Consider the following 27,132-nt stretch of genomic DNA (forward strand, 5'->3'; position numbering starts at 1 on the left):
CGGTTGGTCAAAGAGACCTTAAAGGTAGGGGCGAGGATTAGAAAACCAGTCAGTATCTGGTGTGACCATCATTTGCCTCATGCAGTGCGACACATCGCCTTCTCATAGAGTTGATCAGGCTGTTGATTGTGGCCTGTGGAATGTTGTCCCACTCCCCTTCAATGGCTGTGCGAAGTTGCTGGATATTGGCGGGAACTAGAACACGCTGTCGTACACATCAATCCAGAGCATCCCAAACATGCTCAATTGGTGACACATCTGGTGAGTATGCAGGCCATGGGAGACCTGGGACATTTTCAGCTTCCAAGAATTGCGTACAGATCCTTGCGACATGGGGCTGTGCATTATCATGCTGAAACATGAGGTGATGGCGGCGGATGAATGGCACAACCATGGGCCTCAGGATCTCGTCACGGTATCTCTGTGTATTCAAACTGCCATCGATAAAATGCAAATGTTTTCATTCTCTGTAGCTTAATTCTGCCCATATCTGACCTACCTGGTCAGGAAGATCTAATCACAATCAGATTACAATGTGTGTTTTGATCGTCTACACCTGTCGACAAATGTGGGCAGAATCAGAATGTGTGAAAAGATCAGGACAACAGACGCATCTTAGTACCAGGTATAATTGGGGCTAGAGATTCTCTTGGCCTTGTGTCCATTGTGTTGTTTTGTCTCTCCTCTCACTCTTGTTCTCTCTCTCTCTCTCTCTCTCTCTCTCTCTCTCTCTCTCTCTCTCTCTCTCTCTCTCTCTCTCTCGATGGCATGCATCAAACTGACAGCAAACTCATTACTAGGGCTGCTGTGCATTAGGGAGGATAATGTTGTGGTGAAAAACACAGCTCTCCTGCTGGGTGGGTAAGGATGGGGAATAGGGCATTAGGACTGAGGCAACATTTTAATATGGAAGTTCCATTAGGGATTTATTTATGGTAGCAATGGCACTTTGTATCAAAGTTACTTTAATGTTGGCATGGGTGTTAAAGAATATTAAGTATCTCATTTACTGAATTGGTTTGTACTTGCCAAGTTCCTGCCCTGCCCTCCATTTTCTTTGTGTGATTATTAAGATTCTAGAATCTAGATGAAGATTCCGGAGTGACTTAAATATCAGTGAACCTTTTCCCTCCTGTGTTTCCAATGTTCCCTCCTGTGTTTCCAATGTTCCCTCCTGTGTTTCCAATGTTCCCTCCTGTGTTTCCAATGTTCCCTCCTGTGTTTCCAATGTTCCCTCCTGTGTTTCCAATGTTCCCTCCTGTGTTTCCAATGTTCCCTCCTGTGTTTCCAATGTTCCCTCCTGTGTTTCCAATGTTCCCTCCTGTGTTTCCAATGTTCCCTCCTGTGTTTCAAATGTTCCCTCCTGTGTTTCCAATGTTCCCTCCTGTGTTTCCAATGTTCCCTCCTGTGTTTCCAATGTTCCCTCCTGTGTTTCCAATGTTCCCTCCTGTGTTTCCAATGTTCCAATGTTCCCTCCTGTGTTTCCAATGTTCCCTCCTGTGTTTCCAATGTTCCAATGTTCCCTCCTGTGTTTCCAATGTTCCCTCCTGGCAGATTGCTAGGTTTGGGTGAAATAAGATGTTTGTGAAACACATGCTGTGTAGGTTATATAAAAATACTGTTTGAGGAATCCAGGGTGTTAGTCCCAAAATGGTGCCATAGTCCCTTTTCAGTACTATGGCCCCTGGTCAAAAGTAGTGCACTACATAGGGAATAGGGTGTAATTGTGGATGCTAGCCAGGCCTGCAGAGAGGATGGGAGTGTTGTTGTGTTGTTAGAGGCCTTATTAGCCTTATAGAGGCCTTATTAACGCCAGCAGCATACCACCCTGCAAACCACTGCTGGCTTGCTTCTGAAGCTAAGCAGGGTTGGTCCTGGTCAGTCCCTGGATGGGAGACCAGATGCTGCTGGAAGTGGTGTTGGAGGGCCAGTAGGAGGCACTCTTTCCTCTGGTCTAAACAAAGATCCCAATGCCCCAGGGCAGTGATTGGGGACACTGCTCTGTGTAGGGTGCCGTCTTTCGGATGGGACGTTAAACGGGTGTCCTGACTCTCTGAGGTCATTAAAGATCCCATGGCACTTGTCGTAAGAGTAGGGGTGTTAACCCCGGTGTCCTGGCTAAATTCCCAATCTGGCCCTCAACCATCACGGTCACCTAATATAATCCCCAGTTTACAATTGGCTCATTCATCCCCCTCCTCTCCCCTGTAACTATTCCCCAGGTCGTTGCTGCAAATGAGAATGTGTTCTCAGTCAACTTACCTGGTAAAATAACGGATAAATAAAATTAGTATGCAGGTTGTGTCCTGCTGTCACTACTGGCACACAGAGCCTAAGCATATAGTACACACTAAGAAAAGAGGGTTCCTCAAGGGTTCTTTGGGAAGGGTGATGGTTCTATGTGGAACTATACTGACCCAAAGAACCATTTGAGACCTTCAGTGGTTCTTTACAGTTTAGAAAAGGGTTCTTTCCACTGTTAGAATATTTTGGGGCGTGGTTTGCTCACAGCCCTTTTTGTGCAACCGTGAGTGAGAGTGTCATTCCAGTTGATCTAATCTGTTGTGTTATGCTGGTTACATATGATATATGACAATGGCTGGTGAGGGTGTCTTGTGAAAGACTCACGTATGGCCTTGTGTCAAATGAGAACAGTTAAATCAGCTGTTAAATCAGCTGTTCATAATTCTCTCCCCAGGGGAGCCCCAGCTGTTCCAGATGTGGTTCACTTGAATCATCTTGTCAATTATGGGCGGAAGGTAGTAGAGCATTGGGCCAGTAGCCGAAAGGTTGCTAGATCGAATCCCCGAGCTGACGAGGTAAAAATCTGTCGTTCTGCCCCTGAACAAGGCAGTTAACCCACTGTTCCTAGGCCATCTTTGTAAATAAGAATTTGTTCTTAACTGACTTGCCTAGTTAAATTATGGTTAAAAAAAATAAAAATAAAAATTACATAATAAAACCTATGGAATTGTAACAATATAATATGTCTAGCCAGAACCCTGTATGTTTCTTCAGAAGGATATACAATGAACCTTTGAGATTGAGGAAGGTAGTTTAGAGAACGGTTCTTCATAAAGGTTCTACAATTCTTAATATCACCATACAGGTTCCATTTAGAACCTTATGAGCATGGTTCTTTATAGAACCTTCTAAAAAAAGGTTCCATATAGCACCAAAAAGGGTTTATAGCGTTCTTCCTTTATGAAGAACGCTATGGCTACAAGTCAAATAATCCCTATGGGGTACTATTTGTGTGTATTAACCAGCCTTTCCGTCGGTCGCTGTAACGGCACGACCGTCCACACAGTGTATAGACAACGCCTAAAGCCTCTTTCCGGGTCGAAACAGATGATCATTTCTTTAACTGATTTCCCCAAGTCAAAATCCAAAGAATATAGTCAAGAGGTACAGACAGACAGAGAGGCTAATTTGACATTTTCATATTTCAGTCGTCAGCAGTCTATTACTATTTTTCTCCCACAAGCTCCATTGAGGGAGATAGACAAGCAGCTGATGCCACTGCTGTACTGTATGTGGGCATCCCTCACTGCTGGTTGTAGCGTCCCAACCGTTTGTGCTACAAACTAAAGGTGACCCCGCTGTGGAAAGGGGAGATTCTCACAAACACGGTGGTGTCCTCTGTTTTGCTCTTATTTGAAGGTAAATGGAACAGGTCAAATAATGAATGGAGGTATGAAGGTGGTTTTGTGCCAACCCCCAAAATGGGTTAAATACTGTATGTGTAAAAAAAACTACAAATATTTCCTGAACTTTCTAATATCTTGTAGACAAATGCTTCAAAACCTTGTTTCTTTTTATTTTTTGCCATTTCTGAATGTATTATTCAATGAGTTTCTCTGCGCTATAGTAGTCAAGACCAAATTTATCAAATATGTTTTAAATATATTTTTGGGGATAACTAAAGAGGTGCTAAAAATCCCAAATCAAAATAGCTATATGATCTATAGTATGACCATCTTAAAACAATTCCATATGTCAGCTTAGGGGGTAGAAGCCGTTCAGGGTCTGGTGGTTCCAGACTTGGTGCAACGGTACCGCTTGCCATGCGGTAGCAGAGGGAGAACTCTATGACTTGGGTGGCTGGAGTCTTTGACAATTTTTAGGGCCTTTGTCTGGCACCATCTTGTATAGAGGTCCTGGATGGCCCCAGTGATGTAGTGGGTCGTACGCACTGGCCTCTGCAGTGACTTGTGGTTGGTTGCCAAGCATTTGTCATAGTAAGCGGTAATGCAGCTAAGATGCTCTCAAATGGTGTAGAACCTTTTGATGATCTTTTCAGCCTCCTGATGGGGAAGAGGCGTTGTCGTGCCCTCTTAAAACTTCTTTGGGCTGCAATCCCGTTAACGGGATCGATAAGACAACAGCCAGTGAAAGTGCAGGGCGCCAAATTCAAAACAACAGAAATCTCATAATTAAAATTCCTCAAACATACATGTATTTTATACCATTTTAAAGTTAATCTTGTTGTTAATCCCACCACAGTGTCCGATTTCAAATAGGCATCACAAACGATTATGTTAGGTCACCACCATGCCAAAGAAAAGCTCAGCCATTTTTCCAGCCATTTTTCCAGCCAAAGAGAGGAGTCACAAAAAGCACAAATAGAGAAAAAATTAATCACTAACCTTTGATGATCTTCATCAGATGATAGTCATAGGACTTCATGTTACACAATACATGTATGTTCTGCTTGATAAAGTTCATATTTGTATTAAAAAATCTGAGTTTACATTGGCGCGTTACGTTCACTAGTCCCAAAAACATCCGGTGATATTGCATAGCCACATCGATTCAACAGAAATACTCATCATAAATGTAGATGAAAATTCAAGTGTTAGACAAGGAAATATAGATATACCTCTCCTTAATGCAACCACTGTGTCAGATTTCAAAAAAACTTTACGGAAAAAGCAAACCATGCAATAATCTGAGACGGCGCTCAGAAGACAAATAACATTTTCTGCCATTTTCTGCCATGTTGGAGTCAACAGAAATCAGAAATAACATTATAAATATTCCCTTACCTTTGATGATCTTCATCAGAATGCACTCCCAGGAATCGCAGTTCCACAATAAATGCTTGATTTGTTTGATAATGTCCATTATTTATGTCCAAGTAGCTACTTTTGTTAGGGCTTTAGGTACACATATCCAAATGCTCGTGCAGGTCAGGCATAACTTCGGACAAAAACTTCAAAAAGTTATATTACAGGTCATAGAAACATTTCAAACTAAGTATAGAATCAATCTTTAGGATGTTTTTATCATAAATCTTCACTAATGTTCCAACCGGAGAATTCCTTTGTGTGTAGAGGAGACATGGAACGCAGGTCGCTATCATGTGAAATGTGCGTGACCAGGAAATGGCTCTCTGCCAGTAACCTGACTCATTCCCCTCTTATTCAGCCCCACAACACAGTAGAAGCCTCATTCAAGTTTCTAAAGATGGTTGACATCTAGTGGAAGCCCTAGGAAGTGCAACTTCGTCCATATCCCACTGTGAATTCAATAGGGGATGGGTTGAAAATCGACCAACCTCAGATTTCTCACTTCCTGTTTGGATTTCTTCTCAGGTTTTTGCCTGCCATATGATTTCTGTTATACTCACAGACATCATTCAAACAATTTTAGAAACTGTTTTCTATCCAATACTAATAATAATATGCATATATTAGCAACTGGGACTGAGGAGCAGGCCGTTTACTCTGGGCACCTCTGGGCACCTTTCATCCAGGCTACCTAATACTGCCCCTGCAGCCATAAGAAGTTAACGACTGTGTTGGTGTGTGTGAACCATGATAGATCCTTAGTGGACACCAAGGAACTTGAAGCACTCCACTACACCCCTGTAGATGTGAATGGGGGCGTGCTCAACCCTCAGTTTCCTGTAGTCCACGATCAGCTCCTTTGTCTTTCTGACGTTGAGGGAGAGGTTGTTGTTCTGGCAGCACACTGCCAGGTCTTTGACCTCCTCCCTATAGGCTGTCTCGTCGTCGTCGATGTTCAGGCCTACCACCGCTGTGTCGTCTGTGAACTTAATGATGGTTTTGGAGTCATGCGCGGCTGCGCAGTTGTGGGTGAACAGGGAGTACAGGAGAGGACTAAGCACGCACCGCTAAGGGTCCCCTGTTTTGAGGATCAGCGTGGCGGATGTGTTGTTTCCTACCCTCACCACCTGGTGGCGGCCTGTCAGGAAGGCCAGGATCCAGTTGCAGAGGGAGGTGTTTAGTCCCAGGGTCCTTAGCTTAGTGATGAGCTTTGAGGGCACTTTGAGTGTTGAATGTATCTGAACCCAGGTATGCACATACACGTGTTCTTACAGTATGATGAAAACTCTAGGCGTGTTCCTATATCTAAGACGAGGGGATGCAACAACCAATGGGCTTACTCTGCCAGTTCACACTGTATTCAAAGGCAAAAAAGTGTCCCAGCGGTCAAGAAAAATAATGCCACGGAAGGAGGTAGAGTCACCACCTGCATCGCCGAAATGGCCACAAATTGTGCAGCGCTGAAGTTGGTCTCCACCAAAAGTACAATACATGTCCTCAAAGATGGAAAGTAGGTGGGAGGAGGCAAGATCAGGTGGGACCATTCTAGCCAATGAGAGGGCAGATAAGCGTGTGAACAACAGGCACAACTAAGTTGTTTTGTCTAAGATTTGCTTGAATGCTACATGTATCCACTTACATCAGTACATTTGTAACAGCGTAAACATTACGAATCCAGCTTCATGAGGAATACTTTTCCAACAGTGTTGAAGGAGTTCCCACATATGCTGAGCACTTGTTGGCTGCTTTTCCTTCACTCTGCGGTCCAACTCATTCCAAACCATCTCAATTGGGTTGAGGTCGGGTGATTGTGGAGGCCAGGTCATCTGATGCAGCACTCCATCCTTCTTGGTCAAATAGCCTTTACACAGCCTGGAGGTGTGTTTTGGTTTATTGTCCTGTTAAAAAACAAATGATAGTCCCATTAAGCGCAAAGCAGATGGAGTGGCGTATCACTGCAGAATGCTGTGGTAGCCATGCTGGTTAACTGTGCCACACACCATCACACCTCCTCCTCCTCCATGCTTCATGGTGGGAACCACACATGCAGAGATCATTTATTCACCTACACTGCACCTCACAAAGACACAGCGGTTGGAACCAAAAAATGCACTCATGTGAGAATAAAATTATATTCTGTCACAATACTGTTATTGCAAATTGTTGTTTTATGGAATAGAATAGGGTTCTTAGAACACTCTCATCTGTGCATGGTCTTCTGAGTTGGGCCTCTGGGGCTTAATGCTGACAGTGGAGTTACGATGCCTTTGGTGATAAAACCTAAAGACCGCATTCCATAGCATGAGTTGGTGTTTGTGTACTGGTGAGGTACCAGGGTGGAGATGGCTCGGGTATGGATAATGAGGAGGGGAGCCATTCCACACAATGAGAACAGTCTTTACAGCAGATTCTGTCTGCTGTGAGTTATCATTTTATTCATACAAATCCTTACCTTGTGACCCATTCCGTACATCTGTTGTTTGTCGTGTATCTTTGCTATAAAATAGATTTGTATTCTTTGTGTCGGGGCTCTCAACGAATCATCTAAGGGTGGTTTGTCAACCAGCCATCGTTATTGCAGAGCATTTACATCATTCACTTGTGTGTGTGTGGTGTGACATGCTTTCCTTATTAATAAGTTAATAAAGATTTAGTTTAAGTATAACTCTGACTTGTGTCATAAGTCTAATGTCCATTGCTCGTGTTTCTTCTTGACCCAAGCAAGTCTCTTCTTCTTATTGGTGTTCTTTAATAGTGGTTTATTTGCAGCAATTCGACCATGGAGGCCTGATTCACGCAGTCTCCTCTGAACAGTTGATGTTGAGATGTGTCTGTTACTTGAACTCTGTGATGGATTTATTTGGGCTGGAATCTGAGGTGCAGTTAACTCTAATGAACTTATCCTCTGCAGCAGAGGTAACTCTGGGTCTTCCTTTCTTGTGGTGGTCCTGATGAGAGCCAGTTTCATCACAGCGCTTGATGGGTTTTGCGACTGTACTTCTTGAAATTTTCCATATGGACCTTCATGTCTTAACGTAATGATGGACTGTCGTTTCTCTTTGCGTATTTGAGTTGTTCTTGCCATAATATGGACTTGGTCTTTTACCAAATAGGGCTATCTTCTGTATACCACCCCTACCTTGTCACAACCCAGTAATGAAAACAGGATGTCATATACTGCAGTCGCACCCCAAATGGCTCTTATCTGTACGCCCAGACTTACGATTAAGTCACATGACAAGCCTGTATCAGCAAAATACTAACATATAACAAGGGACAATTGTCCAAGTAAAACAACATAGTAGGTCATGAAATAATTTCTTCCACACTGTCTGATATGAAAAATCATCATCACACATTTGTCTCAATCAAATATGATTTATTATGACTCATTAGAAACAGCGGTGCACATTTTGATTGTTTTTCTAAGACAGGCAGATGGCTGTGACACAGAAAAAGTGAGTAGAATTATTTTTCAAATCAGATGAGAGGAGAGTCCATGTTGTATTATGACATCTTCTTGGTGTCTCCTTTACGTGTTCGTCTTCAGGATCCTATTCCTCAGGTCTGTAAAATGGAGAGGAAACAGAGAGCCATGGATATAATAACCACTTAACTTTGAGGAATGACATGGCACCAAGTTTATTACTAACCTACTAACATATTATAACATCTATCAAGCCAACCCATTATAATGTCACATTAGTCTTGGAAGGTAAAAATCCAACAAGTCAAACATAAACTCAAAGGATAGAGGATTGTACCTGGTAGCTCCTTCTCCCATAGCTCTTAACAGGTCAGGGAAATCGACACATAAGGATCGTAATTCATTTTCCGGTCCACGAAGTGATAATGTCTCCACTCTCTTCTTTTTCGATTCCATTGTGGATGTCAGCTGTACAGACATATGTGTTGTTGGCAGCCTGTTGTAAATGCATGTTATCATTTCAGGACTGTTGCTCGGTCTGCATAACAGTACATGCAAGTGGTTTTGTCTAAATATCTTGAAGAGAACATCACTATTTTCGTTTAATTTCTCTTTTCTGTGGTTTTTCAGGAATGATGCTTTTATCCCCTTCTTCATTCGATCTATTACAGTAAAATTTACTCCTTCATACATGTCCCTGACAACACCAGCCATTTTTCTAAATGATACTGACCCTGTGGCTTCATCCATACATATACCTTGCTGTGAGACTATGATTGGTTGGCATTGGTTGACGAAACCAGGAACTGTGTTATGAAAATAATATCACTGGTATTTCTGCATTAACCAGTTCTATCACAGACCCAGAGGCTACACGTGTGTGTGTGTGTGTGTGTGTGTGTGTGTGTGTGTGTGTGTGTGTGTGTGTGTGTGTGTGTGTGTGTGTGTGTGTGTGTGTGTGTGTGTGTGTGTGTGTGTGTGTGTGTGTGGACGTGCTCAACTATTCTTGTGGGGACCAGAAGTCCCTACAAGAATAGTAAACGAAGAAAAAGTTGACCAGCTGGGGACATTTTGTTAGTCCCCACAAGGTCAAATGCTATTTCTAGGGGGTTTAGGGTTAAGGTTAGAATTAAGTTAAATATTAAGGTTAAGAGCTAGGGTTAGTTGTAGGGTTAGGGTTAGGAGCTAGGGTTAGGTTTAGGGTTAGGATAAAGTTTAGGTTTTTGGGTTAGGGTTAGGGTTAGGGTTAGGGTAAGAGTACGGGTTAGGATTAGGGTTAGGTTTAGGGTTAGGGGTTAGGGAAAATAGGATTTTGAATGGGACTGAATTGTATGTCCCCACAAGGTTAGCTGTATAAGACTGTATGTGTGTGTGTGTGTGTGTGTGTGTGTGTGTGTGTGTGTGTGTGTGTGTGTGTGTGTGTGTGTGTGTGTGTGTGTGTGTGTGTGTGTGTGTGTGTGTGTGTGTGTGTGCCAGTTTCTGATTGGTAGTTGCAAGAGCTCTCAGGGCCCTATTGAGGAAAGCAAAAAGCATTATGATAGAGAAAGCGTTATTCATAAATTTGCATGTGAAACCTACCCTACGGGTTTAATTCCGGAATGAGAACCTACGTGTTCATTTATGAATGTGAGTGTGGCTCAATTTTTCGCATGTGTTTTAAACCAGTGCAAAGGAAAGAACACTGCTCACAGAATCAGACAGCAATATACAAGTGTTTTCTCCCTGTAGTAGGCATGTTTAGTGACTGAGGGCTACAGGCTAGTTCCCTGTAGTAGGCATGTTTAGTGACTGAGGACTACAGGTTAGTTCCCTGTAGTAGGCATGTTTAGTGACTGAGGGCTACAGGCTAGTTCCCTGTAGTAGGCATGTTTAGTGACTGAGGGCTAGAGGCTAGTTCCCTGTAGTAGGCATGTTTAGTGACTGAGGGCTACATGCTAGTTCCCTGTAGTAGGCATGTTTAGTGACTGAGGGCTAGAGGCTAGTTCCCTGTAGTAGGCATGTTTAGTGACTGAGGGCTAGAGGCTAGTTCCCTGTAGTAGGCATGTTTAGTGACTGAGGGCTACAGGCTAGTTCCCTGTAGTAGGCATGTTTAGTGACTGAGGGCTACATGCTAGTTCCCTGTAGTAGGCATGTTTAGTGACTGAGGGCTACAGGCTAGTTCCCTGTAGTAGGCATGTTTAGTGACTGGGGGCTACAGGCTAGTTCCCTGTAGTAGGCATGTTTAGTGACTGGGGGCTACAGCCTAGTTCCCTGTAGTAGGCATGTTTAGTGACTGAGGGCTACAGGCTAGTTCCCTGTAGTAGGCATGTTTAGTGACTGAGGGCTACAGGCTAGTTACCTGTAGTAGGCATGTTTAGTGACATAGGGCTACAGGCTAGTTACCTGTAGTAGGCATGTTTAGTGACTGAAGGCTACAGGCTAGTTCCCTGTAGTAGGCATGTTTAGAGACTGAGGGCTACAGGCTAGTTCCCTGTAATAGGCATGTTTAGTGACTTGGAGCTACAGGCTAGTTCCCTGTAGTAGGCATGTTTAGTGACTGAGGGCTACAGGCTAGTTACCTGTAGTAGGCATGTTTAGTGACATAGGGCTACAGGCTAGTTCCATGTAGTAGGCATGTTTAGTGACTGAGGGCTACAGGCTAGTTCCCTGTAGTAGGCATGTTTAGTGACTGGGGGGGTACAGGCTAGTTACCTGTAGTAGGCATGTTTAGTGACTGGGGGCTACAGGCTAGTTCCCTGTATTAGGCATGTTTAGTGACTGAGGGCTACAGGCTAGTTCCCTGTAGTAGGCATGTTTAGTGACATAGGGCTACAGGCTAGTTACCTGTAGTAGGCATGTTTAGTGACTGAAGGCTACAGGCTAGTTCCCTGTAGTAGGCATGTTTAGTGACTGAGGGCTACAGGCTAGTTACCTGTAGTAGGCATGTTTAGTGACTTGGAGCTACAGGCTAGTTCCCTGTAGTAGGCATGTTTAGTGACTGAGGGCTACAGGCTAGTTCCCTGTAGTAGGCATGTTTAGTGACTGGGGGGTACAGGCTAGTTCCCTGTAGTAGGCATGTTTAGTGACTGAGGGCTACAGGCTAGTTCCCTGTAGTAGGCATGTTTAGTGACTGAGGGCTACAGGCTAGTTCCCTGTAGTAGGCATGTTTAGTGACTGAGGGCTACAGGCTAGTTACCTGTAGTAGGCATGTTTAGTGACTTGGAGCTACAGGCTAGTTCCCTGTAGTAGGCATGTTTAGTGACTGAGGGCTACAGGCTAGTTCCCTGTAGTAGGCATGTTTAGTGACTGGGGGGTACAGGCTAGTTCCCTGTAGTAGGCATGTTTAGTGACTGAGGGCTACAGGCTAGTTCCCTGTAGTAGGCATGTTTAGTGACTGAGGGCTACAGGCTAGTTCCCTGTAGTAGGCATGTTTAGTGACTGAGGGCTACAGGCTAGTTCCCTGTAGTAGGCATGTTTAGTGACTGAGGGCTACAGGCTAGTTCCCTGTAGTAGGCATGTTTAGTGACTGAGGGCTACAGGCTAGTTCCCTGTAGTAGGCATGTTTAGTGACTGAGGGCTACAGGCTAGTTCCCTGTAGTAGGCATGTTTAGTGGCTGAGGGCTACAGGCTAGTTCCCTGTAGTAGGCATGTTTAGTGACTGAGGGCTACAGGCTAGTTCCCAGTAGTAGGCATGTTTAGTGACTGAGGGCTACAGGCTAGTTCCCTGTAGTAGGCATGTTTAGTGACTGAGGGCTACAGGCTAGTTCCCTGTAATAGTTGTGGTGTCAGTGTTGAGTGCTGGTACTACTATTGTACTGTAGGAGGAGTTCAATATGTTTGTGATTTTTGTCACTCCGTGATGTGATGTCAGTGTGGGTGTATTGTCCCTGAGGGTCAAGCAGTCAGGGAAGGACCAGAATGAGAGAATGGTCTAGGGAAGGATACAGCTGAGGGTCAAGCAGTCAGGGAAGGACCAGAATGAGATAATGGTCTAGGGAAGGATACAGCTGAGGGTCAAGCAGTCAGGGAAGGACCAGAATGAGAGAATGGTCTAGGGAAGGATACATCTGATGGTCAAGCAGTCAGGGAAGGACCAGAATGAGAGAATGGTCTAGGGAAGGATACATCTGAGGGTCAAGCAGTCAGGGAAGGACCAGAATGAGAGAATGGTCTAGGGAAGGATACATCTGATGGTCAAGCAGTCAGGGAAGGACCAGAATGAGAGAATGGTCTAGGGAAGGATACATCTGATGGTCAAGCAGTCAGGGAAGGACCAGAATGAGAGAATGGTCTAGGGAAGGATACAGGTGAGGGTCAAGCAGTCAGGGAAGGACCAGAATGAGAGAATGGTCTAGGGAAGGATACAGGTGAGGGTCAAGCAGTCAGGGAAGGACTAGAATGAGAGAATGGTCTAGGGAAGGATACATCTGAGGGTCAAGCAGTCAGGGAAGGACCAGAATGAGAGAATGGTCTAGGGAAGGATACAGGTGAGGGTCAAGCAGTCAGGGAAGGATGTTTTTTCTGTCCGTTCATACTGTAGGATTCTACTTTAGTTACACACCTTAGTTATACAGTGGATGAACTATAGAATATTATGACACTGATTTTTGATTATCTATCTGTCATTTCTCATTAACATACAACATAATTTAAATCAAATTAAATGTTATTGGTCACATACACATATTTAGCAGATGTTGTTGCGGGTGTTTCGTAATGCTTGTGTTCCTAGCTCCAATAGTGCAGTAATATCTAACAATTCACAACAATACACACATCTCAAAGTAAAATAATGGAATTAAGAAATATCTAAATATTAGGACGAGCAATGTCGGAGTGGAATTGACTAAATACAGTAGAATTGAATACAGTATATACATATGAGATGAGTAAATCAGTATGTAAACATTAGTCAAGTGACTAGTGTTCCATTATTAAAGTGACCAGTGATTCCATGTCTATGAATATAGGGCAGCAGCCTCTAAGGTGCAGGGTTGAGTAGCCGGGTGGTAGCCAGCTAGTTATGGCTATTTAACAGTCTGATGGCCTTGAGATAGTAGCTGTTTTTCAATCTCTCTGTCCCAGATTTGTTGCATCTGTACTGACCTCGCCTTCGGGTCATTGTGTAACATGTACACTAAGAATCGGGAAGCAAGTACAGGCAGTGAATTTAATTAATAAACGAACATGGAACAAAACAAGAAACGCGAGTAGCGTACAGACATGAAAACACAGAATCATAATCAATAACGCCTGAGGAAAGAACCAAAGGGAATGACAGATATAGGGGAGGTAATCAGGAAGGTGATGGAGTCCAGGTGAGTCTCATGAAGCGCAGGTGCGCCTAACGATGGTGGCAGGTGTGAGGGAAGGTCCTTAGTACCAGGCCGATTGTTTCTGCTAAGGGACGCGGTTACCTGTAGAGCCAGCTGAGGAGTGGGAACCAGTCGAATCAGCTGAGGCATGGGTATCTGATGAGGCATGAAAGACTGACGAGCCAACGGAGGCTTGAGAACCTGTCGAGCCAGCTGAGGCATCCCCGGTAACTTCGTCAATCGAAGCCTGACGAGCCGACCGAGGCTTGTGAAATGATGAGTATACTGGCAACAACGAGCACCAGAGAGGAGGAGCGGGAGTAGGCATGACAAGTTGATGTCATTGATTATCTTTTTGACCTTCCTGTGACATCGGGTGCTGTAGTTGTCCTGGAGGCCAGGCACCCTCTGGAGAGCCCTGCGGTTGCGGGCGGTGCACTTGCCGTATCAGGCGGTGATACAGCCCGACAGGATGCTCTCAATTGTGCATCTGTAAAAGTTTCTGAGGCTCTTAGAGGCCAAGACACATTTCTTCAGCCTCCTGAAGTTGAAGAGGTGCTGTTGCGTCTTCTTCACTACAGTGTCTGTGTTGTTGAATCATTTCAGATTGTCAGTGATGTGTACGCCAAGGAACTTGAAGCTTTCCACCTTCTCCATTGCGGTCCCGTCAATGTGGATGGGGGCGTGCTCCCTCTGCTGTTTCCTGAAGTGAATGATCAGTTGCTTTGTTTTGTGGACGTTGAGAGAGAGGTTATTTTCCTGGCCCCACTCTGCCAGGGGCCTCACCTCCTCCCTGTAGGCTGTCACGTATTTGTTGGCAATCAGGTCTACTACTGTTGTGTTGTCTGCAAACTTGATGATTGAGTTGGAGGCGTGCATGGCCACACAGTCATGGGTGAACTTGGAGTACAGGAGGGGGCTGAGCACGCACCCTTGTGGGGCCCCTATGATGAGGATCAGCAAAATGGAGTTGTTGCTTCCTATATGTCATGACGTTGCCTGCTTGGGTATTGCAAACCCCATGCCCCTCTCCCTGCCTCTCCCTTTCCTCCTTCAACCCATGCTGTGATCACAGAGAGACGTCGTAAATTCCTGAGAATCTCCTCATGGCCGAACAGTATTAGAGAGAGGGTAAACTTTCAGGACAAAGGAATTTTCTTCCACCTCACAGAACTTGAGGTACGAACAGATTTCATGTTCCGGAAAAACTATTAAAGATCGGTGAAGATCCCAGCTATTAACATGCCCGTTTGTCACCACGTGGGAAACTCATGTGAGACTGTGTGGCTACATTACCATACCGCTGTTTATATAATAACCTCAGATATGAGGTTTACATCTGTTTGTTGTATAAAATGAATGAGTGAGTATGATACTGTTTGTATAATTGTGTAATATGATTTTGGACTGTTTAATGAAGAAAAATACAATTCCCTTTTGATTTGAACTAAATCAAAGGACTGCCCCTGAGCCCAGTTAGGGTCAGACATCCTGGGACAGCCCCTTTCTGCAATCCGAATAAAAACCCAACTCTGAGAAATTATCACTAGACCATGTTTTTCTCCATTAGGAGGAGAACAAAGGTTGTGTACCATTGCTGAATCTTTTAACCATACCACGTGGTTAAACTCTTAGACGAATAAGAACAAGTCCTTGATATTGACTACTAGTCTGCAGCTAGGAATTCGGTATCATTGAACGCGAAGAAAGACAACCGCCAAAACATCCATTCTATAACGAATGTCACTCTGAACTATCCACAATAAACAAAGACAGAAAGACGGACCAAACTCTCCAACAAAAACGAACTTCTCTCCAGCGATCAAGACGACACACAATGAGCGTAAATATATATATATTGATTGCAATTGTTCCCGAATGAGTGAGCGTTCATGTGTAAAGGATTAGCATGTCAATTGTTATAATTATGAACTCTGTAGTGACTTCTTAGTCGACCCCCAATTTTCCCTTTGTCTAACAAGCCGCCATGCCGGTTTAGCCCACTAGGGCATATTTCTCCCATCATTTCATGTAACAATTTTTAAGTTTGTTTGTTTGTTTATGTATTTCTGTGAATTAATTAGTTAGTAATAAATAAATGATTTAAGACAATTGATGTATGGATGACTCATAGTGAAGACTGGGTTCGTGCAGATAACCAACAATTTACGACGTTTGGAATGAGACTAACGTGAGGTAAAATAAATAAATCATTAATCAGAAGACTATTGATCAGATATGAAAATATCTGAAAGGTTATATTGGGAAATTATAACTTTGTAATCTAACTACTTTCCCTGGTGCTCCCAAATTCATAGTTAATTAGTTACGTTATTACTCAGTTGATCGCGTAATCCCTAATTACAGGAATCTTTGATAAAAACTATAAGTCTTCAATTTAATGATAGCAAAGACACGACACTTCCTACCTTCACCACCTGGGGGGCGGCCCGTCAGGAAGTCCAAGACCCAGTTGCACGGGGTTCAGACCCAGGGCCTCGAGCTTAATGATGAGCTTGGAGGGTACTATGGTGTTGAATGCTGAGCTATAGTCAATGAACAGCATTCTTACATAGGCATTCCTCTTCTCCAGATGGGATAGGGCAGTGTGCAGTACGATGGCGATTGCATCGTCTGTGACTATTGGGGCTGTAAGCAAATTGAAGTGGGTCTAGGGTGTTGGGTAAGGTAGAGGTGATGTGATCCTTAACTAGCCTCTCAAAGCACTTCATGATGACAGAAGTGAGTGCTACGGGGCTATAGTAATTTAGTTCAGTTTCTTTTGTTTTCTTGCGTACAGGAACAATGGTGGACATCTTGAAGGAAGTGGGGACTGCAGGCTAGGATAGGGAGGGATTGAATATGCCCGTAAACACTCCCGCCAGCCGGTCTGCGCATGTTCTGAGGACGGGGCTAGGGATGCCGTCTGGGCCGGCAGTCTTGCGAGGATTAATACGCTTAAATGTTTTACTCACGTCGGCCAAGGAGAACGACAGCCCTCAGTCCTTGGGCCGCGTCGGTGGCACTGTGTTATCTTCAAAACGGGTCGAAGAAGGTGTTTAGCTTGTTTAGCTTACAGGACCATATCCTTCAGGTTCCTGTTTCTGAAAACCCATTGTATTTTCATGTACATGATCTGTATGGGACTTTTCCAGACATCTTCCAAACAGAGATGTAAAAAGATAGAGATCCGAGAGAGATACAGAGAGAGCTGTATATACAGAGAGATACAGAGAGAGAGATACAAAGAGAGATATACACAGAGAGAGAGAGAGATACAGAGAGATATACAGAGAGAGATATAGAGAGAGAGATACAGAGAGAGAGATACCGAGAGAGATACAGAGAGCGATATACAGAGAGAGAGAGAGATAGAGAGAGAGATACAGAGAGATACTCAGAGAGAGATATACAGAGAGAGATACAGAGAGAGATACAGAGAGTGATATACAGAGAGAGATATACAGAGAGAGAGAGATACAGAGAGATACACAGAGAGAGATATGCAGAGAGTGATACAGAGAGAGAGAGAGATACAGAGAAAGAGAGATACAGAGAGAGATACAGAGAGATACACAGAGAGAGATACAGATAGAGATACAGAGAGAGATACAGAGAAAGAGAGATACAGAGAGAGATACAGAGAGATACACAGAGAGAGATACAGATAGAGATACAGAGAGAGATACAGAGAGAGAGATACAGAGAGAGGGAGAGAGAGAGATACATAGAGATACAGAGAGAGATACAGATAGAGATACAGAGAGAGAGAGATACAGACAGAGGTAAAGATAGAGATACAGAGGTAGAGAGAAAGAGAGAGATACAGAGAGAGAGATACAGAGAGAGATACAGAGAGAGATACAGAGAGATACAGAGCGAGAGAGAGAGAGAGAGAGAGAGGTAAAGATAGAGATACAGAGGTAGATAGAAAGAGAGAGATACAGAGAGAGAGATACAGAGAGATACAGAGAGAGAGAGATACAGAGAGAGATACAGAGAAAGATACAGAGAGAGATACAGAGAGAGAGACAAAGAGAGATACAGAGAGATACAGAGAGAGATACAGAGAGCGATACAGAGAGATACAGATAGAGATACAGAGAGAGAGAGATACAGAGAAAGATACAGAGAGAGATACAGAGAGAGAGACAAAGAGAGATACAGAGAGATACAGAGAGAGATACAGAGAGCGATACAGAGAGATACAGATAGAGATACAGAGAGAGAGAGATACAGACAGAGGTAAAGATAGAGATACAGAGGTAGAGAGAAAGAGAGAGAAACAGAGAGAGATACAGATAGATATACAGAGAGAGAGATACAGAGATAGATACAGAGAGAGATACAGAGAGAGATACAGAGAGAGCGATACAGAGAGATACAGAGAGAGATACAGAGAGAGAGAGAGAGAGAGACAGAGATATACAGAGAGAGATATACAGAGAGAGATACAGAGAGATAGATACAGAGAGAGATACAGAGAGAGATACAGAGAGAGAGATACAGAGAGAGATACAGAGAGAGAGAGATACAGAGAAAGATACAGAGAGAGATACAGAGAGAGAGACAAAGAGAGATACAGAGAGATACAGATAGAGATACAGAGAGATACAGATAGAGATACAGATAGAGATACAGAGAGAGAGAGATACAGACAGAGGTAAAGATAGAGATACAGAGGTAGAGAGAATGAGAGAGATACAGAGAGAGATACAGAGAGAGAGATACAGAGAGAGATACAGAGAGATACAGAGAGATACAGAGAGAGAGAGAGAGAGATACAGAGAGAGAGATACAGAGAGAGAGATACAGAGAGAGATACAGAGAGAGATACAGAGAGATACACAGAGAGAGAGATACAGAGAGAGATACAGAGCGTGATATACAGAGAGATACAGAGAGAGAGAGAGAGAGAGAGATACAGAGAGAGATACAGAGAGATACAGAGAGTTACAGAGAGATATACAGGGAGAGATACAGAGAGAGATACAGAGAGAGATACAGAGAGATACAGAGAGAGATACAGAGAGAGATACAGAGAGATACAGAGAGATACAGAGAGAGATACAGAGAGCGATACAGAGAGATACAGAGAGAGATACAGAGAGCGATACAGAGAGATACAGAGAGAGATACAGAGAGATACAGAGAGAGATACAGAGAGATACAGAGAGAGAGACAAAGAGAGAGAGAGACAAAGAGAGAGATACAGAGAGAGAGATACAGAGAGATACAGAGAGAGATACAGAGAGATACAGAGAGAGATACAGAGAGATACAGAGAGATACAGAGAGATACAGAGAGAGATACAGAGAGATACAGAGAGATACAGAGAGAGATACAGAGAGAGATACAGAGAGATACAGAGAGATACAGAGAGATACAGAGAGAGATACAGAGAGATACAGAGAGATACAGAGAGAGATACAGAGAGATACAGAGAGATACAGAGAGAGAGACAAAGAGAGAGATACAGAGAGAGAGAGACAAAGAGAGAGATTCAGAGAGAGAGATACAGAGAGAGAGACAAAGAGAGAGATACAGAGAGAGAGATACAGAGAGAGAGACAAAGAGAGAGATTCAGAGAGAGAGATACAGAGAGAGAGACAAAGAGAGAGATACAGAGAGAGAGAGACAAAGAGAGAGATACAGAGAGAGATACAAAGATATAGGGTGTTCTTTGTTGGAAGCCTCTCCAACATAATCCAGGTAGAATTAGGTAATTTGAGCAAAGCCAGTGTTTCTATGTATGTGGGTGACTCAACACTATACTGTACATGTCAGCTACTGTACTATAGCGACTGAAATGACTGCAACACTTAACAGAGTTGCAGTTAGTTTCAGAATGGGTGGCAAGGAATAAGTTGGTCCTAAATATTTCTAAATCTTAAAGCATTGTATTTTAGGACAAATCGTCACTAAACCCTAAACCTCAACTAAATCTTGTAATAAATAATGTGGAAATTGAGCAAGTTGAGGTGACTAAACTGCTTGGAGTAACCCTGGATTGTAAACTGTCATGGCCAAAACATGTTGATACAACAGTAGCTAAGATGGGGAGACGTCTGTCCATAATAAAGCGCTGTTCTACCTTCTTAACAGCACTATCAACAAGGCAGGTCCTACAGGCCCTAGTTTTGTCGCACCTGGACCACTGTTCAGTCGTGTTGACAGGTAAACAGGTAAAAAAAACAATATATACATTCAGCAGGTGTTCAGTTATTAGTGTGCTCTGGCGAGAGTGAGCTGATATCGGAGTACATTACATTTTACATTTAAGTCATTTAGCAGACGCTCTTATCCAGAGCGACTTACAAATTGGAAAGTTCATACATATTCATCCTGGTCCCCCCGTGGGGAATGAACCCACAACCCTGGCGTTGCAAGCGCCATGCTCTACCAACTGAGCCACACGGGAGTAGATAGCCAGAATTATTTTGCGAACGCTAAGGATTTGCCAACTGGATAACAGTCGCTCAAGTTCTTGCCAGCTAACCAAATGACACCTGCATCTCTAGATGTGTTGAGCCACTGAAAAACAATATGAGGGGAAACATGTCAGTCATTCACCCTCTCCTCCAATGACATTACATGACATCCTCCTAGCAGCTAGCTGTCTAGCTAACGTTAGGCTCAGTGTTTTTAGCATGTCACATAAATAAATATGCTAGCATATTAGCCACGTTATGACTGACTCAAACTGCCTTCGCTAGTTTGATTGTATTGACATTCCCAGCCTTAGTTACATCAATCCGTTTTTGCCTAAAATATTGAGTCATTGAAACTGAAACGGTGCATCCCGAATGGAGGCAACAAACAATATACCAGCTGTGATTTACAACCTGGTAGCAATATGTTTTAGACTACCAAGGACTGTATTGGTGAATTATATTAATCATGCATTGATGAACTGCATCCATCTATTCTGACAACACTACCTTACTCTACGTCATATAATTGTTTGTCAGATATAACCTATTTTTTTAAACCTAAAGTTAAAGTTGTTTTTTTGTAGCACAAACCGAGAATATGATATTTATTTACTGATATGATTGTTTGTTTTATATCTGGAAAGTCGTTAAAACGCTGCCAGTTCTATTTTAAGTAAAAGCTCAAAAGCGTTTGAAGACCTCTGAATATTTTTTGAACCCAGGTGTGGATCCTGCCTCTGTGAGAGGAGTTAACCTCTGATTATATTCTCATCTGTGCTTCTCAGGATTACAGTACTGTGGCGTACCACATTACACGTACTGGGGGTTTTAATTTTGAGGGATTTGGGCCGTTCATTTTGTAGCAATTATAATATTCTTAGTATTGTGAACTAAAAGCTGCTGCCTTCAGAATACATGTAGCCTACCTGTCCTGTGTGAGCGTGGGTTAGAATCCAACCCACTGGTATTCCACCACACCTCTCCTCCTATCTAATAAACTGTGGGACTGCCCTACTCCTTTTCTCTTTAGAAGAAGAAGAAGAAAGACGACTATAATTGTCCCTAATGGGCTTTTTAATAACGTTTGATGTTGTGTGGAGTTTTTCATACTTTAGGGGGGGATATTTTTATTTTTTTTAAAGATAGAAGCTGCAGTCTCAAGTTGATTTCCTTCTTCCCTGTTGTCCTGCCAACGGACTACCTAATAAAGTAGAGAGTGCCCTAAAATTATATCTAATTCTTGGCCTTATTTAACTACAGTTAACTGCTTGCTCAGTCAGTTTACCCAAGGCCACTCACAGGCTGCATCCCTAATGGCATCCTATATAGAGCACTGAAGTGTAGTCAAAAGTATGCAGTAAAGGGAAAAGGGTGCCTTTTGGGATGCACGAACAGACTGATTATCCAGGCCACTAATTTTAGCCTGGTTACCCCAGGCCACTAATTTTAGCTTGGTTACCCCAGGCCATTAAGTTTAGCTTGGTTTCCCCAGGCCACTAAGTTTAGCTTGGTGACGCCGGGCCACTAAGTTTAGCCTGGTTTCCCCGGGCCACTAAGTTTAGCCTGGATACCCCAGGCCACTAATTTTAGCCTGGTTACCCCAGGCCACTAAGTTTAGCCTGGTTACCCCAGGCCACTAAGTTTAGCCTGGTTACCCCAGGCCACTAAGTTTAGCCTGGTTACCCCAGGCCACTAAGTTTAGCCTGGTTACCCCAGGCCACTAAGTTTAGACTGGTTACCCCAGGCCACTAAGTTTAGCCTGGATACCCCAGGCCACTAAGTTTAGCCTGGATACCCCAGGCCACTAAGTTTAGCTTGGTTACCCCAGGCCACTAATTTTAGACTGGTTACCCCAGGCCACTGTTTAGACTGGTTACCCCAGGCCACTAAGTTTAGCCTGGTTACCCCAGGCCACTAAGTTTAGCCTGGTTACCCCAGGCCACTATGTTTAGCCTGCATACCCCAGGCCACTAAGTTTCAGACAATACAGCTATGGTGTCAGGGCTGTCAATTCACAACAAATGTTATCTAACAACACTGGATCTGCATGTGTTAATTAACCTATAGTCTCTCCCAATCTGTTCCCACACAGTGTATAGCTAGATTAGCCTGGTGCTCTCATGGTTATCAATGCCATACATTAGCCATAAAATCAACCATAAAAGTTGGCTACACAGCACAAACATCTGGGACCAGGCTATAGATAGACTGAATGTTCTATTTTATTCAGAAGGCCTCCCATATTACACAGACAGACACAGAGAGAGAGAGAGGGTGTCACTGTCAATGACCTTGTTTTGTTGTTGTGATAGCTCTGTGACTAGGCTCAAGGTTTGTTGTTGTGATAGCTCTATGACTAGACTCAAGGTGTGTTGTTGTGATAGCTCTGTGACTAGACTCAAGGTTTGTTGTTGTGATAGCTCTGTGACTAGACTCAAGGTGTGTTGTTGTGATAGCTCTGTGACTAGACTCAGGTTTGTTGTTGTGATAGCTCTGTGACTAGACTCAGGTTTGTTGTTGTGATAGCTCTGTGACTAGACTCAAGGTTTGTTGTTGTGATAGCTCTGTGACTAGACTCAAGGTGTGTTGTTGTGATAGCTCTGTGACTAGACTCAAGGTTTGTTGTTGTGAAAGCTCTGTGACTAGGCTCAGGGTTTGTTGTTGTGATAGCTCTGTGACTACACTCAGGTTTGTTGTTGTGATAGCTCTGTGACTAGACTCAAGGTTTGTTGTTTTGATAGCTCTGTGACTAGACTCAAGGTTTGTTGTTGTGATAGCTCTGTGACTAGACTCAAGGTTTGTTGTTTTGATAGCTCTGTGACTAGACTCAGGGTTGTGATAGCTCTGTGACTAGACTCAGGGTTGTGATAGCTCTGTGACTAGACTCAAGGTTGTGATAGCTCTGTGACTAGACTCAGGGTTGTGATAGCTCTGTGACTAGACTCAGGGTTGTGATAGCTCTGTGACTAGACTCAGGGTTGTGATAGCTCTGTGACTAGACTCAGGGTTGTGATAGCTCTGTGACTAGACTCAGGGTTGTGATAGCTCTGTGACTAGACTCAAGGTTGTGATAGCTCTGTGACTAGACTCAGGGTTGTGATAGCTCTGTGACTAGACTCAGGGTTGTGATAGCTCTGTGACTAGACTCAGGGTTGTGATAGCTCTGTGACTAGACTCAGGGTTGTGATAGCTCTGTGACTAGACTCAGGGTTGTGATAGCTCTGTGACTAGACTCAGGGTTGTGATAGCTCTGTGACTAGACTCAGGGTTGTGATAGCTCTGTGACTAGACTCAGGGTTGTGATAGCTCTGTGACTAGACTCAGGGTTGTGATAGCTCTGTGACTAGACTCAGGGTTGTGATAGCTCTGTGACTAGACTCAGGGTTGTGATAGCTCTGTGACTAGACTCAGGGTTGTGATAGCTCTGTGACTAGACTCAGGGTTGTGATAGCTCTGTGACTAGACTCAGGGTTGTGTTAGCTCTGTGACTAGACTCAGGGTTGTGATAGCTCTGTGACTAGACTCAGGGTTGTGTTAGCTCTGTGACTAGACTCAGGGTTGTGATAGCTCTGTGACTAGACTCAGGGTTGTGTTAGCTCTGTGACTAGACTCAGGGTTGTGATAGCTCTGTGACTAGACTCAGGGTTGTGATAGCTCTACCTATACCTATACTGTGATGTGTAGCTACTGCCTATACTCTGACAGTGCCAGTAATGAATTATTTATCCTTGGCCTTAATAAACATATGACCTACCTCAGTGAATGTGATATCCCCAGAACAGGCTAATTACTGGGACCTTTATACTAAATGTTACCTGTCAGTGTGCTGCTTAATAACATCTCCCATGTGAATGCATTAGACCAGGGTCCCCCAGCGCTACACAGCTGATTCAAGCGACTGACTCATCATCCAGCGTTAGTTATTTCAATCAGCTGTGTAGTGCTAGTGCAAGAACAAAAATGTGCATCCAGGGGGGGCCCCCAGAACTGAGTTTGGGAAACCCTGCATTAAATGGTCTTTATTTTTTAATAGTGCAAAGTTTAGAGACCAACTTTTCCTCTCTCTCTCTCTCTCTCCTTTCAGGTGGTGCTTGTCTTTGCCCTCAGCATCGGAGCCCTTGTAATATACTTCATAGATTCCTCTGAGTAAGTATTCATTTTACAGTTAGGACCTAATACCTTGACAGGTTATATGATGCTTGTTGTTCTGATAATCTAGTTTTTTACACTGTGACGGAGCTTTACTCAACTCAACAATGAGATTCTCTTTCTTATTTTAACGGGATCCACATCTAATCTGGTGAAAGAATCGAGGACTAATGTGATCTGATGAGGTTGTAACCTGGTTCATATAGATGCTGTAATATGAGGTCTGAAATAAAAAAAGATGCTCTTTTACACATATGAAACATTTTGATGACCTGCTAAGTCGATACTAGAACGGTAACTGTGGATGTACTTACTGTCAGGCAGTTATGGCAGTGGTGATGCCGTTGTGGTTTCCTGTCAATTCTAAATCATTTATATACTTTAGGATAGGTATTGTGAATAATAGGCCAAAATGCACTGGAACAGAAGTGTGTGTTGTTACATATTACCCTGAGACCTCTAGACCTGTCACACACCTGTACACTGTACTGTATCATTCATCTAGACCTGTCACACACCTGTACACTGTATCATTCATCTAGACCTTTCACACACCTGTACACTGTACTGTATCATTCATCTAGACCTGTCACACACCTGTACACTGTACTGTATCATTCATCTAGACCTGTCACACACCTGTACACTGTATCATTCATCTAGACCTGTCACACACCTGTACACTGTACTGTATCATTCATCCTCAGCACATGCTGTAGTTATAACATGTCCTGCCCTGTCCTGTCCTTTATGTCCTGCCCTGTCCTTTATGTCCTGCCTCCTGTCCTTTATGTCCTGCCCTGTCCTTTATGTCCTGCCCTGTCCTTTATGTCCTGCCCTGTCATTTATGTCCTGCCCTGTCCTTTATGTCCTGTCCTGTCCTTTATGTCCTGCCCTGCCCTTTATGTCCTGCCCTGCCCTGTCCTTTATGTCCTGCCCTGCCCTGCCCTTTATGTCCTGCCCTGCCCTGTCATTTATGTCCTGTCCTGTCCTTTATGTCCTGCCCTGTCATTTCTGTCCTGTCATTTCTGTCCTGCCCTGTCCTTTATGTCCTGCCTCCTGTCCTTTATGTCCTGCCCTGTCCTTTATGTCCTGCCCTGTCCTTTATGTCCTGCCCTGTCCTTTATGTCCTGCCCTGTCCTTTATGTCCTGCGCTGTCCTTTATGTCCTGCCCTGTCCTTTATGTCCTGCGCTGTCCTTTATGTCCTGCGCTGTCATTTCTGTCCTGCCCTGTCCTTTATGTCCTGCCCTGCCCTGTCCTTTATGTCCTTTCCTGTCCTGTCCTTCCTGTCCTTTCTGTCCTGTCATGTCCTGTCCTGTCTCTTGTCCTGTCCCTCCGTTTTGTCCTGTCTTGTCCTCTCCTTTCCTGTCCTTCCTGTCCTTCCTGTCCATTCTGTCCTGTCATGTCCGGTCCTGTCTCTCCGTTTTGTCCAGTCTTGTCCTGTCCTGTCCTGTCTTGTCCTTTCCTGTCCTGTCCTTTCCTGTCATCTCTTCATTAGAGAGATAAATCCTTTTCAGGTAACCGGGCTTACAAAACATTTCAACGACAGAGAGAGCTCACCGCCGACAATCCTTTACTCACAGATGAAATTGCTTAATCTCTATAATGCAAGGATCAGAGGCTCTCAGACGGAACAGAACAGAACACAACAGAACAGAACAGAACAGAACATAAAATAACAGAACAGAGTAGAACAGAACAGAGCAGAACATAACAGAGCAAAACAGAGTAGAACAGAACAGAGTCGAACAGAACAGAGTAGAACAGAACAGAGTAGAACAGAACAGAGTAGAACAGAACAGAGTCGAACAGAACAGAACAGAGTCGAACAGAACAGAGCATAACAGAACAGAACAGAGTAGAACAGAACAGAACAGAACAGAGTAGAACAGAACAGAGCAGAACAGAGCAGAGCAGAACAGAACAGAACAGAACAGAGTAGAACAGAACAGAACAGAACAGAGTAGAACAGAACAGAGTCGAACAGAACAGAGTCGAACAGAACAGAGTAGAACAGAACAGAGTAGAACAGAACAGAGTAGAACAGAACAGAGCATAACAGAACAGAACAGAGTAGAACAGAACAGAACAGAACAGAGTCGAACAGAACAGAGCATAACAGAACAGAACAGAGTAGAACAGAACAGAGCAGAACAGAGCAGAGCAGAACAGAACAGAACAGTACAGTAAAGACCAAAGTTCCTGCTCTAGAACTCCCTTTCCGTTTTTTTGCTGTGTTTTGCATTAAAAGAGTGTCACGTCTACTCCCGCTCCTCCACTCCGGCGCTCGACGTCGCCAGTTTATTCATTATTACGCACACCTGCCGCCATCGTTAAGCGCACCTGCGCCTCATGAGACTCGCCTGGACTCCATCACCTTCCCGATTCCCTCCCCTATGTCTGTCACTCCCTTTGGTTCTTTCCCCAGGTTTAATTGATTATGTTTATACGTTTCATGTCTGTACGCTACTCGTGTTTCTTGTTTTGTTCCATGTTTGTGTATTTATTAAATTCACTCCCTGTACTTGCTTCCCGAGTATAGTGTACACGTTACAAAGGGCTGTATATATATATATTATTTTCTTTACACATATATTTATCAGCCAACTGTCTTAAACGTAAGACAGCCAACTAGAACAATCAGAACTGGGAGTGTGACTGACTACGCCGACATATGCCTTCACGACATTGTAGATATAAAGTGTCCATTTATCAACAGTGACAGAAATACTATTTTCTTATTTTTCAACCCCCC

General features: G+C 43.7%; 1 protein-coding gene and 1 long non-coding RNA gene across 3 annotated transcripts in view; one reads left to right on the forward strand and one right to left on the reverse strand.

The window, feature by feature from the left end:
• The window catches only part of LOC139580351 (calcium-activated potassium channel subunit alpha-1a-like), a 264,274-nt gene that overhangs the window by 71,673 nt on the left and 165,469 nt on the right, over positions 1–27,132 (forward strand). For both annotated transcript variants that reach the window (XM_071408931.1, XM_071408930.1), the window contains exon 3: positions 24,312–24,373. In XM_071408931.1, the coding sequence (XP_071265032.1) occupies positions 24,312–24,373 (62 nt within the window). The remainder of the gene's footprint in view (positions 1–24,311; positions 24,374–27,132) is intronic.
• On the reverse strand, positions 8,431–9,247 carry LOC139580197 (uncharacterized). Its single transcript, XR_011675989.1, has 2 exons — positions 8,837–9,247; positions 8,431–8,639 (listed from the first exon to the last, which is right to left on the reverse strand). It is a non-coding gene; the product is annotated as an uncharacterized lncRNA (long non-coding RNA).

The sequence above is a fragment of the Salvelinus alpinus genome, chromosome 7 (genome assembly GCF_045679555.1).
Source record: "Salvelinus alpinus chromosome 7, SLU_Salpinus.1, whole genome shotgun sequence".
NCBI classification, from domain to species: Eukaryota; Metazoa; Chordata; class Actinopteri; order Salmoniformes; family Salmonidae; genus Salvelinus; species Salvelinus alpinus.